General features: G+C 44.3%; 1 protein-coding gene across 4 annotated transcripts in view; it reads left to right on the top strand.

Moving 5' to 3' along the window:
* Nucleotides 1-15125, top strand: part of LOC144099460 (uncharacterized) — a 181784-nt gene that overhangs the window by 110427 nt on the left and 56232 nt on the right. For all 4 annotated transcript variants that reach the window (XM_077632770.1, XM_077632773.1, XM_077632772.1 and 1 more), the window contains 3 exons: nucleotides 3925-4101; nucleotides 7321-7490; nucleotides 14569-14714. In XM_077632770.1, the coding sequence (XP_077488896.1) occupies nucleotides 3925-4101; nucleotides 7321-7490; nucleotides 14569-14714 (493 nt within the window). The remainder of the gene's footprint in view (nucleotides 1-3924; nucleotides 4102-7320; nucleotides 7491-14568; nucleotides 14715-15125) is intronic.

The following is a 15125-nucleotide window of genomic DNA, read 5'->3' as shown; positions in this document are numbered from 1 at the left end:
AAGAGCTCAGCGAGGAGACTAGCGAGGAACTGGAAGTAATTGATGGTGTTTTTCTGGAACAACTTGGTCTAACAGTGAATGGTGTCCAAAGATGCCACAGTGTGGGTAAAAAGGAAATAAACAAGGCACGACCAGTCATTTTGAAACTTCTCGACTTCTGTGAAAAAATGTCAATATTATGATCATGCCATTAACTCAAAATCACCAAAATCAACTCAAAATAAAAACGCCAAAATGCTCAAAATCAGTAGCTTAGTTCTTTTCTAAACAGGCTAGGGAAACACAGAAACAGCAGTGGGAAAGCTGTGAAGAAGAGGGGAAAGAGAGCACCAAGCTTTAAAGCTAATCTATGATAAGCTAAGTGTTAATTGCGTACTGTATGGTTGGGATGAAACAAGAGCTCCTCGCTTTAGGCTTAGAAAGAAACAAACTGACTCCGGACTAAGACACTTGAGACCTTGAAGATACTAAATGTTTATTGCAGAAGTGTCATAAACAAGACAACTGAGTTGGAGGCCCTTCTGCTTTTGCAGGACCCTGAAATATCGGTTTTAACAGAAATTTGGCTCAACAATACAGTGTTTGACAGTGAGTTCGTTACCACTGGGTACAGTTTGTACCGAAAGGATCGTGATGGTAGAGGTGGAGGTGTCAGCATTCGGTTCAAATCATCCCTTCGAATCTTACCAATGCGTGATGTACCCAATGTAGAGTGCATTTTTTGCACAACACACTATGGAAACGTTGGATAAATTATTGGAGCAGTGCACAGGCCCCCCAACTCTACCGTTGCCGTATCAGACGAACTCAAAGAGTATTTGTGCACGAATGTTAAATCCAACAATTGTATTATACTGTCAGGATATTTTAATTTGCTTGAAGTAGATTGGTCAAATTATTCAGTTAAAAAGCATGACCCCCAAGGTGAAGCTATGTTTGCCATTACTTCTGTCCTCGACTTATTGCAAATTGTAGAAGAAAATACCATATTTTAAAGCAATTTTCAATCAATGCTTGACCTCCTTTTGTTAGCAGATCAATTACTGCCAAAACAAATTGCCAGATAGTAGATGAAATATCGGACCACAACGCTGTACATTGCTGCAGACGCCGCTTTAGATAAGAAACGTAAATATTCATCCTATCGAAACTTTTCTCGAGGTTTTTTAGATATATTATAAGTATCTGGGATTCTTGATCACTAATGACCTCACTTGGACTGAGCACATTGACTACGTAATGGCCAAAGTTAATCACAAGTTGTTCTTTCTGAGGAGAGCCTTGAGACTTTCTACTTGTTCTGTCCGATAATACTCGCATACAAGACCGTAATTCTGCCGATACTAGAATACCCATGCATTATTTCGGACCCTTTCACTAAAACTTACACAAGATAGAAACAATGCAACGAAAAGGAGCTCACTTCATTTATAATATATTTGGATGTACGTCAGTGACAGAACTCTTAACTAAAGCAGATTTGACACCATTAACGCAAAAAACCATGTGTCATGACTAAAATTTTTCTCAACTTATTAACGGCCACTATTAGACAGATGTCATGAGATTAATTTCTTTTCCATCTCGTTACGCCACTAGGCAAAGACATAGCCGCACAGTAACGCCATTTACCATGCGTAATAACCGTTTTAAAGGGGCTGCGAAACACTGCTTGAACGGATGCCGGTTACACTTCAGATGGATTCTTTGTCACACAGATACTGAATCAAAAAGAATTACAAGAATCGATGCATAGAAACGGAAAATATTCAATGAAGAAATTTCAGAATGCAAGCAAACAAAATGCTGCCCTTAACTCGATTTTGACGCAGCTTCCCATTCCCATTTCACTCTCCCAATGACAACACTTAGTGCGACCAATCAAAACAACCTATCTGAGCACGTGCCGGAAGTTTGCACTCCATGGTTGCCTGTTCTCTGTAACTCGTTCTTGCCAAGGCAGCCAGCGCCATTCGCACGGTTACAACAACCATGTGAATGCTTAGCTGACCCAGCGATGCTTCATCATCACACCAATGGCGCAGAAGGGAACACTGATAAGTGACGTTCCCTGACTTATAGCCCCGAACGCGATCCTATCTGGATCTAAACTCGAACTCGAGATACTGCGACGGTGTGACAGCCTGCACAAGATGTCAGACACACTTAGCATAGCGCGTACCGCTACTGCTTACCGCCTACCATTGCCCGTCGCTTCTGGAGCGCTGGTTGGTTACGGCGAGCAAGGAGCGTGCCATCTGGCGCCGCCGCCCGGTGATCCTCCACAAGCTGACGATGCGCACTGCTAAATGTGAAACGAACGGCTTTTTTCTTTGCATTCTTCCTCGGGACCGAAACGAACGTTGTGCAATGGCTCGATCAGATCGATTCCGCAAAGCCCTTCTCAGATACATAGAGAGTAGCCATAAGTGTTGTGTGCTAGGTCGTAGGATGTTTACAAAGAAGCGCAAAGCTCTTCGATGCAAAAAGTAGCCAGACCCTCTGGTGGTGTATTTTTGTTTTACTTGCTTTACAGCACTTTTATCTAAGGCAAACAAGTTGGTTTTGTTGATGTAATATAAAACACAACAACTTGACAAAACGTATCTCTAGTTATTAACCCAATTTGAAATATATTTACTGTTTGTTCAATCATAAAGCTCCCACCATGTGATGTCATATCCACTGCTAAAAACCGCCACTGTATGGTGACACCGTCAGCCCCCTGAATTTGTTTTTGCAAGCTAATTAAAATATTAAAAACCAGAGTATACACGGTATGGCTGATGCTAATAGCATCACTATAATTCATTCTATGCAAGCAAGAGGCATAACAATGCACTGGTTATGTGTTTCGGGGCCCCTTTAAGTATTGTTATCTGTATCTGTACTTATCTGTATTCCACCCTGCTCAAATCTCCAGTAGGGATTGCAGTATAAGCAAAATAAATATAGATAACAAGGAGATGTTATAAGTGCAGGGCACATGAATACATGCAATGCGTGCCAGAAGTGATATTTTAAGGCTCAACTCGTAACTCTCTCGGTTTTTTCTCACGTATTAGCTCAAACAGCTCACACATACGTACACGCACACACACAATAGTATAAGCATATAGCCTCTCGTCCAATAGTGCCTTCAGAGCTTGTCTTGTATGTTTATTACTCAGTAATATCGCCAGAAGTTGCCTACTAGAAAATATAATTCGAATTTTAAAACGACTGTTAGTGAGGGTGAGGGAGGGCCGACATTGTGAGGGCGAGGGCGAAGGTGGACCCGCAAATTTTTCGAAGTGAGGGTGAGGGAGGGCCAGATAACTTTTCAAAATGAGGCTGAGGGTGAGAGAGGGACATGGATAAAAGTGAGGGTGAGGAAGGAAAAGCAAAAATGAAGGCATTTGCTCAGCTCTGGTTATGAGCCTACATATTAACCGGAAGAACAATGGCATACCTCTATGGGCAATTTTTATTGCCTGCGAATTTGGGAGCATGAACTGGGAATGCATCAATAAGGTTTCACAGTAGTTTCACAGTAACGCACGCATTTTACTTGTCAAATTGGCCAGTGATGGTGGCACCCTGTATATTGTTTTTTTTTTGTTTGTGTGTTTGTATTCTGAATTATAAAAACTGTTTTTGGTGAGAGTGGTCCGTTTTTATTGGAACACGGTTCCTTATCGATGCAGGTAAGCTTCAGTTTGACTTTGCTGTCTCTTTAACATGCACTGACACCGCAAAGCACGTGGTCTTCCTTTGTGTTTTGGCAGCGTTGTAATGTGGCTACCAGTGCTGGTATTTGGTCCTGCATCCTTGGGCTCGGCAGCTGAATGCTGCAGCCACCAAGCCACCAAAGTGCGCTCCTGATTATAAATGCAACATGCGTTCAGGTCTAGAATGACCTGCCAGGTTGCCCCTACTTTGCAGAGGGTCCAGATGTACGCGTGGACCTCCCCAGTTCGGACATCGTGAAAGTGCAGGGTTACCTGTCGTGCTCCATGCCTGTGCTCTTCGTGTCCACCAGCCAGGAGTGCTCGGTAGAGGTCTGCACCAAGCTCGGCTTGAATCGCCAGCAGCCCGAATACTTCGACCCCAGCGGGCCTGGTAAGAACAGCTCCAGTACAGGAATAGTCTCTTTAGACTGTTTTTCGCCTTGCACTTGGCGAATTAGCTATGCGATCTTTGTTCAGGTTTCATGTCATTCCCATGCTATGTGGAATGCTCTAACACGACAGTGTGAGCTGTCCAAGTACAGCATAGTCATTGATGCAGGCATACTTTCTTTTTTCGCTTACTACTTGTCTGTTTTGATTGCATGAACTTTTTGTTTACTGATCACTTTTCTGACACCAACTGCCAGCAATTGTGTTTCACTTGTGAGGGCTAGTCCTGAGAGGAGGCGCTGTAGGTCAGAGTTCCAAGTAAACAATGAATTGCACAAATGTGAGCGTTAATATTATTTTGAAGCAACTAGGAGCCTATTCTTTTTGGAGAGCTTTTGCTCTCATGGTGCACGATCGAATAGGTGCATAGTTTAACCTTGTTGCTGCTCCGTGTATGCAGTAAGACTTGTAGGTCAGCCAGGGTGCAGTGCAGTGCAAAGAAGTGCAGTGCACTGCTCATGAAAATGAACAATGTGAATTGCGCACATGAGCAGGATCTCATCATCATCATCATCATCATCATCAGCCTTACTACACCCACTGCAGGGCAAAGGCCTCTCCCATGTCTCTCCAATTAACCCTATCCTTTGCCAGCTGCATCCACCCTTTGCCTGCAAACTTCTTAATCTCATCCGCCCACCTAACCTTCTGCCGCCCCCTGCTACGCTTACTTTCTCTTGGAACCCACTCCGTTACCCTTAAGGACCAGCGGTTATCTTGCCTTCGCATTACATGCCCTGCCCAAGCCCATTTCTTTCTCTTGATTTCGACTAGGATGTCATTAACCCGTGTTTGTTCCCTCACCCACTCTGCCCGCTTCCGATCTCTTAACGTTACACCTATCATTTTTCTTTCCATGGCTCGCTGCGTTGTCCTTAACTTAAGCTGAACTCTTTTCGTTAGCCTCCACGTTTCTGCCCCGTAGGTGAGTACCGGTAAGATTATGCTGTTGTACACTTTCCTCTTGAGGGAAATTGGTAAACTGCCACTCATGATCTGCGAGAATTTGCCATATGCGCTCCAGCCCATTCTTATCCTTCTAGTTATCTCCCTCTCATGATCTGGATCAGCTGTCACTACCTGCCCTAAGTAGACGTATTCCGGCACAATTTCTAGGCTCTCGCTGCCAATTGTGAACTGTTGTTCCCTTGCTAGGCTGTTGAACATTACCTTGGTTTTCTGCATGTTAATTTTTAGACCCATCGATCTGCTCTGCCTGTCTAACTCGTTGATCATGATTTGCAGTTCACCTCCTGAGTGACTCAGCAAGGCAATGTCATCAGCAAATCGCAGATTATTTAGGTATTCTCCATTTATTCTTATTCCCAACTGTTCCCAATTCAGGCTTCGAAATACCTCCTGCAAACATGCGGTGAACAGCATTGGCGAGATCGTGTCTCCTTGCCTGACGCCCTTCCTTATTGGAATTTTATTGCTGACTTTATGGAGGACTATAGTAGCTGTGCAGTTGCTATATATATCTTCCAGTATTTTGACATAAGGCTCTTCTACCCCCTGATTACGCAATGCCTGTATGACTGCTGAGGTTTCCACTGAGTCGAATGCTTTCTCGTAATCAATGAAAGCTATATATAGAGGTTGGTTATATTCTGCGCATTTCTCTATCACCTGATTGATAGTGTGAATATGATCTATTGTGGAATATCCTTTACGAAAGCCTGCCTGATCATTTGGTTGATTAAAGTCTAACGTTGCCCTGACTCTATTAGCGATTACCTTAGTAAATACTTTGTAGGCAACGGATAGTAAGCTGATCGGCCTGTAATTTTTCAAGTCCTTGGCGTCTCCCTTCTTATGAATTAAGATAATGTTTGCATTCTTCCAAGCTTCTGGTACAGTTGAGGTCATAAGGCATTGCGTATACAGGGTGGCTAGTTTTTCTAGCACGATGTCCCCTCCATCCTTCAACAGATCTGCTGTTACCTGATCCTCCCCAGCTGCTTTTCCCCTTTTCATTGCTTCTAAGGCTTTCTGTACTTCATCTTTCGTTACTGGTGGGATGACGCATTGCTGTGCACTGCTGCCTTTCTCATTAACGCTCTGATTACATTGGCTACTGTACAGGTCAGTGTAGAACTCTTCGGCTACGTTAACTATCTTATCCATATTGCTAATGACATTGCCCTGCTTGTCTCTTAATGCATACATCTGGTTTTTACCTATGCCTAGTTTCCTCTTCACTATTTTTAGGCTACCTCCATTCTTTATAGCATGCTCGATTCTCTCCATATTAAACTTTCTTATGTCGGCTACCTTGCGCTTATTTATTAACTTTGATAGCTCCGTTAGTTCTATTCTATCGGTAGTGTTAGATGCCTTCATGTTTTGGCGCTTCTTAATCAGATCTGTCGGATATCATTTCTATCCTTCTATTTTTCTATCTGCATCGCAAACCTGTAGCTTTTGTGGCGGGTGGTCATGACTAACATTTAGCCAGGAGCAGAATGAGCAGATTGGCACTCCATCGACATGCATTCCAGTCAGTAACGTGTTACTTCTCTGCCACAGTAGTTGCATGGCACATTTTCCAGTGCGTAGCAGTTCAGTACTGTCATATTTACTGCTGTACTTCTGTACGGATTCCTTTTTAGTTTTTTTTTATACAGGCAGTAATTCAAAATGTCTGAGTACATCCAATATAATCTGGTTCAACTGTAGTTATGAATGCAACATTCAGATTTCTTAATAAGGAAAGCAATCAAAGACGAAAAGCACGTACGCTGGAAAAAAAAATCGCCTTGTCAGTCAATGTGGTTGAGTTGGGGACTGCTTTATCATTGTGTGATGTTTACTGGTCAGTGTCACTGGCATTTATTGAAGCTCACTGCCATTAAGAGTTCAGCAGCTGTTCACACTACCGTGTAAAGCCACTAAACTCCGATTAAAGTTCAGTTATAGGTTGAAGCTTCAACCTGGTGGAACAACTGTATGAATAAGGCATTAATTACTGCTTAGCATCTACCCAAAAGAACAATTACTCCTTTTACTGAATTGTAAACCATCTTGGGGGGTTCCACCAAATGCATTTGTGCCTCTACTATGCATAGCATTGTGGCATGAGGGAATATTTCCGTATGCAAGGGGGGGTTGTAGAGTGAATGCCGCACTGTGAGTGCGTTCTTTTTTCATGCACACACAGAGGAGACCCAGAAGCGGATTACGTTCCTGCCTGGACCACCATTCTCGGCGGAGCAGAAAGCTTTCCTGCGGCGAGTGTTTCCTGGCCCTCTGCTGGAGGAGATCAGCGAGACGCAGGCCAACGAGATCCTCATCATGTCTTCCCCATCACCCTTGGTGGCTGCCACCCTTGTACGCTACTCGCTTCTTGCGTGTTGTGCATGAAGTGATAGTTGCTGGGTTTCATCATTGACAAGGTTTCATCAGTCACAGGATCATTTCACTTCTGGGGTTGCATCACTCCTAGAGTAGCGTCACTCGCAGGGCCACATTGCTTACAGGGCGGCATCACTTACAATGTCACGTCACTTGCATGGTCATGGCACATTTAGGGTGGAACCACTCGCAAGGTGGCACCACCAAGAGGGTGGGCCACTTGCAAGGTCACACTACGTAGACACATGGTCATATCTCTCACTGGGTCGCATCATACAATGGGTCTCATTGTTGCCGCAATGGAGTTCTGTGTACAGTTAAACCTGGGTGTGAGAAACCTATATGTAGCAAATTCGCCAATATTATGAAGTTTCTCAATTCCCCAATGCCGCCCTCATTGAAGCACGTGTATTTGAGAACTTCATGCAATAAAGATTTTGCGACAGTTGACATTGATATACCAAACTCGCTATGCCGACTACAGTAAACTCTCACTTGAGTGAATTTCATGGGACCCACAGAAAATAGTTCACTTCACTGAAAGTTGACTAAACTGAATAGTCACTAGAATATGCAACGGCATAAAGAACAGCATACCCTCAAAATTGTGAAATACAATTTATGAAGTTCTGTACATTGATATATACAAAGTGCATAACAGTTACAATACAGCTTTTCTGACTTTGAAAAAAAATCTATTTTCATTTGAACTGGTACTCTTAGACCACAAAAAGTAACAAAACTGTCCAGAGAGTATGTTTTGGTGCATGTCCACTGACACAGCTTGGTGATGAGACGCAGAGTCTCTCAACTTTCCAAGGTGTCCTAGGCCTTGGCTAGAGTTGCAGGGTTTGAATCTACCTCTGCCATTGTCTCTTCTTCATCACAATCTTCTTCTTCGGGATGAACATTGGAAAGAATTTCCAGATCTGTTAGCTCAGCACAGATTATAAGCCCACTATCACACTGCACATAGTCTTCACACATATAAGTGTTGTCAACATCCAGCTGGTGACAAATCTCCATCCACATCCCGGGGTCACCTCGTCACGCTGTTCCTTGTGCTCGCTTTCAGTGCACGGGGGGAAAGGTCAGATTTGTGCCAGCGGTTTCTAATAGTAGCTAGTGTTACTTCCCACTAGAAGATCGTCACCATCTCATCCACCTGCCTGACATTGATGGAGACATTGTTTCAAACCTTTGTGTTAATTAAAATACGCTGAACACGACGGCGTCGGTACTTGTTTTCCAAGTTCCGAATGATGCCCAGATTGAGCGGTTGAAGCACAGCAACGCAGTTTGGCGGGAGGTACTCAGCACACACATTGCTTAAAATGGACATTGACAAGGTGTGCCAAGCAATTGTCACTAATCAAAAGAATGCTTCTTTTTGCCTTCCTCATTTCTACAATCACACTCAGGAGCTATTCACTGAAAATATTCTTGGTCATCTATGCTTTTTTGTTGCCGTATTTACACGATTGTAAGCCGACCCCCCCCACCCCAATCACACTTTCGAAAAAAAAAAAAAAAAAACTTCAAGGTTGTTTAAGCTTGGCCTTGAATAGTTGAACGCGATAGCATTATCCAGCGGCCGCCGTTTATTGCCAGCCCATATCGGCTGCTGTGCGCGGCCGTGAACGTGGGCACCTTCCGAAACGAAAATGTGTTAGTCACTGGACTACTTGTCCACAATTGCGCCATCGTCCGCACTAGTGCTGTCGTCATGATTGCTGCTGCGGTCCCACACCATGTCGTTCTAACGTCGGCGTGCATCAAAATCCCGCACGTCGCAAACAGCCACATCACGACATCGCATGGAACAGCTGAAAATTTTCCTTGCTGCCGCTGCCACACCTGTATCACCTGTTGCGAATGTCGAACTTGTGATCCGGCGCGCCGTTGTTCGTTTCTTTGGTGTAAATGATGACGGCCATCTTGAATGTAGCTGTGAACGAGCGCTGGTTGCTTCCTGGACACGGAGCACAAATGACGACTGGTGAAGCACTACATTAGACTTGTGAAATGCTGCCGGCAGTACTCAAGTGCGTCAAAGCCAAAGAGAAACTACGCGTGAATAGCGTTGGCTTTTCTGTCGGCTACTGACACTCCCCGGTGCCGTTGCCATTCCGAGTGGGGGTGCCGCCTCGATTGGAACAGCAGCCCTTCCTTGAGCGCCGAGCACGCATTAGAAAGTAAAATGAAAACGTGTTGGACGCTTGAGCTTCCCGTAGAACGCGATTGCGTTATCGGGCTACCGCTGCTTATCAGCAGCCACAGTCTGCAGCTACGTGTGGGGAGTGTGGGGTGCCGGTTTGCTGCTTATCGATAGCTGCCATTGGGCGCTGTCCACGGCGGCAGGGGTGCCAGTTCTGCGCGTTGACATAGCAGCTGCTCAAGGCCAGCACCAAGAGCGATGCGACGGAGCCGCACAGCAAAAATGCAAACACTCTGTAGCATGCCCGATATCTCGTTTGTCTCACCTTTACTTATAGTGGCATGTTTTTGTTACGATTGTAAGTCGACCTCCCCCCCCCCCCCCCCCCCCCCCACTTCGGATTTTGAAATTTTGAAAAATAGGTCGACTTACAATCGTGTAAATACAGTATTTCTATAGGCGCATTCCCCACTTCGGATTTTGAAATCTAAAAAGATAGGTCGACTTACAATCGTGTAAATACAGTATTTTTATAGGCACATACAGTATTTTTATAGGCGCATAGCAGGCAAGGGACACATTTAAAGCAAGGAAGTTTCGCGTATTTGCCTCCCACTAGCGGCTTGACCTTGTGTCTGCCACTGGCGTTGCAGCAAAAGAGCACAGTTACTCTTAGCTTTTATATGTTCTCCCCTTTGCAGCTATCATTTTTGTTTGCCATTGTCTTTTTGGGAAGAGTCTGATAAAACATACCAGTCTCAGCGTTGTAAACGTCGTCAGGCATATATCCACTTATGATATCCCATAGTTTTTGTTCTCTCCACATTCTTGCCGCTTCGTGGTCAGCATCCTTACCTCCACCGCAAATCATCTTCCAAGCGATTGCATGTCTGTCCCGAAATCGGGTAAGCCAGGCGCTGCTTGCTTTAAAGCCGCGAACGTCTAGAAGCTGAGCAGATGCCTTATTTGTGTTGCCCTGTATCATCAGGCCAGACACAGAATTATTTTGAGATCGCAAGTTGCGAAGCCATACTGCAATGGTATCGTGCACTGCCTTGAAATATCCCATGCAGTCGTTTCCTTGTGGGGCTCAACAATGTTTCACCTTCCATCTTCGGTCTTTGCTTGACTATCATTCACAATGTCGATGGTGCAGTACCGTAGTCCTTCACAACGTCCACTTGCTTTTGACCTTTTTCCGGCTGCTGAAGGGTTCTGGTGGCTTATCTGATATAGGCAACCGCTTACGTTGCATCACACTCATTATGCATGTGGGCACACAAACTGCTGTTGCTACTCAAAACTAAGATGGCTGAATGGAACTGATGAGAAAGAAAAAGGCACATTGCTCATCAGCTCCCGCTTCACTGCTTTGCCTCTGAAGCGCTGTAAGCACCAGTGATGTTTTCGTCTCCCGCGCAGCTGCTTTGCTTTGGCAGTGCTGTAAGTACCAGCGAAGTTACAGTGCTGCCGGAGGGGTGGTTTGTGGGGGGGATGCCATCGGTTACATCAGTGCTGCAGATTATTAAACTTCGTTGAACTGATAGCAAAAATAAGCCTGGGTCCTCCGGTTGAGTTCGTTCAAATGAAGCATTTTTGCATAGAATGCATAGGAAAACCGTCGGGGATTTTTGAAAAGTTCGTTATTCTGAAATATTCCTTAAACTGACGTTCGTACAACTGAGGTATTACTGTATCTGTTAGCTAATGCTGAATTACTTAAAAATTGGCACACATGAACTGACCGACATAAGAGGAGCGTCTACGTTCACTACGAGCAATTGCAGTTGATGCAGCATGCAGTTCTCCACCGCCGTCAGTGCATCTACATGGTGCTATAATAGTTCATGCTCAAAAGTAGAAAAAAAATAATAGGACATAGTAAAAGAGACATGGGATGAGCAGTGCACGCCCATCGCCACCACGCGGTTGCTCATCTGATTACGGCGCCGATCAGTCGCGCGTCGGGAGCTGCGACTACGGAAAGCGCCGGCGACAGCCGAAGAGTCAGTTTTCGGGGGAAACCACGTGGGCAGACCAAGCGCAGGAACATACAGTCATGAAGAAGCAGATGCCTTCGCGGCTGGTCTAGAGGCAGCGGTGACACAACCACACGTGCTCTCTTCTGGTGCCACCGACTTCCCCTACACCCTCGCCTGTCCCACTCTCCGCACCCCACTCGTAGTGGCATTCCATGGCTGCTGCCGCACTCGATCATGAAATGTTTCTCTGCATTTATGACTTCGAGTTATGGTGGTTTACTGTAAATGTTTTCAAGTATTTTTCAGCTACTTTTATTTCATAACGTGTTTTCTGTTATGTACTGTCTTTAGTCTTCAAGCGAAAACTGCAATTGTTGGTCAAATATTTTAGGGGAATCCCCCAAGGTGGAGTAGATTTCTAATAAGGGAGTAATTACTCATTCACATCCACCCGAACGCTGCCACATACGGCTACAAAGGAAAACTATACAGCTTTCTAAGAAACTTTGCAGTTAAAGAAAAATTTGTCCTGGTCCGGGGTTCGAACTTGGGACCACCGCATCAATCGCTCTACCAACTGAGCTAACCGGGACGGCAAGCTTATGGTAAGGCGAGAGCGAATTGGTCAATAACTCGAAGTGGGAGCAGTGTTGGTCAAATATTTTAGGGGATTCCCCTATTTTGCGATCACTGCACTGTTCGATATATTGACGTTTGACTGTATATGCAAGCTTAGCCATTGGGTGGATATGTTTGGCTTGAAGCTGAAAGTGTGTCATCTGTCACTAATGTGCTCGCAGCTCACTGGGCTCGCTACTCGGCTCATGTAGTGTAATTGTCTAATATTTGCCTGATCACAGCCTTGTGATGGAGGTTTCACCTGCGCACTTTAATTGCGACGCAATGTCGAAAAACAGCGATGTGCTCATTTTGTCCCCAAGAGTTGCATCTTGCATTGCTCTGAAAAAATAAAAAAAAATTGTCAGCTTAACCACTCTCTTTTTCGGGCTCAAATTTGTACTAGGCTTGAGTGCAGTACTTTCCCGATTCGGTCAGCATTAGTCATGAAATGTTCCTCATCTGCGGCAACAGTGAACCAAAAGAACGGAACTTTCGCAGCAACGGTAGTGGTAGCACCATCTCACTACTTTGAAGGCTCCAGCAATAGAGTGCTCGTTCCTACCATACGCTCAAGATGGCGCTACCTGTACCATTGCTGTGAAAGCTCATCGTTTTGGTTTGTCGTCGCTGCAGACGATGGGGATTTAACGAATCATGTTGACTGAATCGGATAAGTACACCAACGAAACATAGTATAAAACAAACTATTAAATGCCACCTCTGTGTGAAATTTAAGGCTGAACAAGCGAGCGATTACACTCAAATGTAGTATAAAACAAAACTGACCACCAAGTGCTCAAATTTCAGCCTGAACAAATGAGCGACTAAACCGAGAGAAATTTTTCCTATTTTCTCTTAAGTGACACGACATTCAATAGAGCTCACAAACTGTGTGCTCGAAACGTGTATCAAACTTGTGTTGAGAAGGCTGGTCCAATGAAAGTGCACTTATTGTAGCCAGTTTTCTGAAGTCATGGTAAGGCAGCTTTTAGTATGAAAACATCCTCCCGTTTCGCACGTGGACCCGTAGTCGATGGCAACCACACTGAAGTTCATAATAGGTTCGCATGTTCATTATAGCAAAGGCCTTTTTCTGCCAGACTGTTAATTTCAAAAATAGGAAGCAATACCGTATAAAAGCGTGTAAGGGCCACACCCAACCTTTCTTTGACCCACGCGGGAATAGTCTTCGAAATGCATGCGCACAGAAGCTTCCAGGTGACACCCACGGATGACGCACAAGGGCACGGCTCATCATAATCAGCAACTTTTTTACTCCTCCGCGAACTCCTGCTATCCATATCGGCAACAGTATCACCAGCTTTAGCTTTTTGTGGCTGTCAACTGCACTTGTGTTGTGGCTTTCATGTGCTGTTTGCTGTCCTTTTTTTTAATGGACTACTGCGAAGTGTTGGAATATTAGCACGATGGGCAAACACCTTAAAAGCTACATGGCTAGCTTTAAAGGACCATAGACAACTAAAATTAGTTGCATGTTTTCTTCTTCCGAGTGATGCATTACTTGTTAGAATACATGGTTGATCACATGGTATTCGCCTACGACCACTAAATAATTTATGATTGAATTTCTTCTCTCATGCTATTTTGGTTGTGGTTTCATCAGCTGAACACTGGCTGTGACATGTAGTTGATGTTAAAGTCATGTAACTCATTAAAAAACAAATGTAATCGCTGATACATATTTTTAATTCACCACAACACTTAAGCCTGCCTGCCTCAAGATTTGGAATGACAAAAAAACAATGTATCAGGAATTATATTGTCATTCTTTTCTTCATGGTTCACATGACCTAAACACCAACTACACATCACAGCCATCATTGGGCTGATGAAACCGGAACCGTAACAGCGTCAAGAAGAAATTCAATTACAAATTATGTAGTGGCCGATGGCAGACACCATGAGGGAGCCGCGTTTACTAAAGTCTAACGTTTCAATTTAAAGAAGAAAACATAAAAGCAAAACTTTGATGTCTATGCTCCATTAAACTGGAGGTTGTAGAGCTCACTCTCAAGCACAGCTTTGGATTTTGAAGTTCACAGCATTTTTTATTATGCTTACATGGGATAGTGCATTGAAGACAAAAAAAAATGCTGCTTCCTATAGTGAGCTGCTTTCATGATATCTTACATGACGAACTCGGGTCCAAAATTTATTTTACAATTTAAAGAGCTCCTCTCTTAGTTGGTTCTGTAAATTTTGCTGCATGCAGAAGAAACATTCAATTGATCGCGCCCTGTGTTAATTTTGTCGCCTCATTTCTTTTGTCCAGCCGCGCAAGCGAAAAGGAGATGGTGATCCGCTCTCCACACCAGGGCCCCAAACCCTCTCCTCCCCACTGGCTGGCATGGCTGACCTTGGCGGTGCACCGCAACCGGATGGCTCTTCCCCGCACAACAAAAAAGAATGTATCAGGCTGTGAGTTGACTTCTAATAAAGTCTTTTTCTTTGTTTCTAAGTGCCATTTTTTGGGCAAGCAAGCAAGGCCTGTGGTTGGCTGACATTTTGCTGTTTTTTTTTCATATTCCTTCTTGCTCTTGCAAAAATTTAACAGCACACATGCACGGGAGCCGTTATTTTTTATTGTATCGTTTTCTACGCATGTGTGGTGTGCTTTTGATTGTTTTATACTTAGAGATAACACTCTGCCACTGTTCTTCCTATCTTTTTGTCACCTCCCTACCTTCTATCCATTTTGGTTACGCCTATTAGAGATCGGGCAGGATGAAAGAGCAGCGTGTGCCTTAGTATGCCATAGCACCCAGAAAAATGCCGCGCCTATGTAGACATGACACTGGCACAGATCACGAAGAAAAGTCAAATGAGATG

This window comes from Amblyomma americanum, chromosome 7, assembly GCF_052857255.1.
Source record: "Amblyomma americanum isolate KBUSLIRL-KWMA chromosome 7, ASM5285725v1, whole genome shotgun sequence".
Lineage (NCBI taxonomy): Eukaryota > Metazoa > Arthropoda > Arachnida > Ixodida > Ixodidae > Amblyomma > Amblyomma americanum.
The sequence above is the reverse complement of the archived record's forward strand: the minus strand, read 5'-3'. Positions and strand labels throughout refer to the sequence as shown.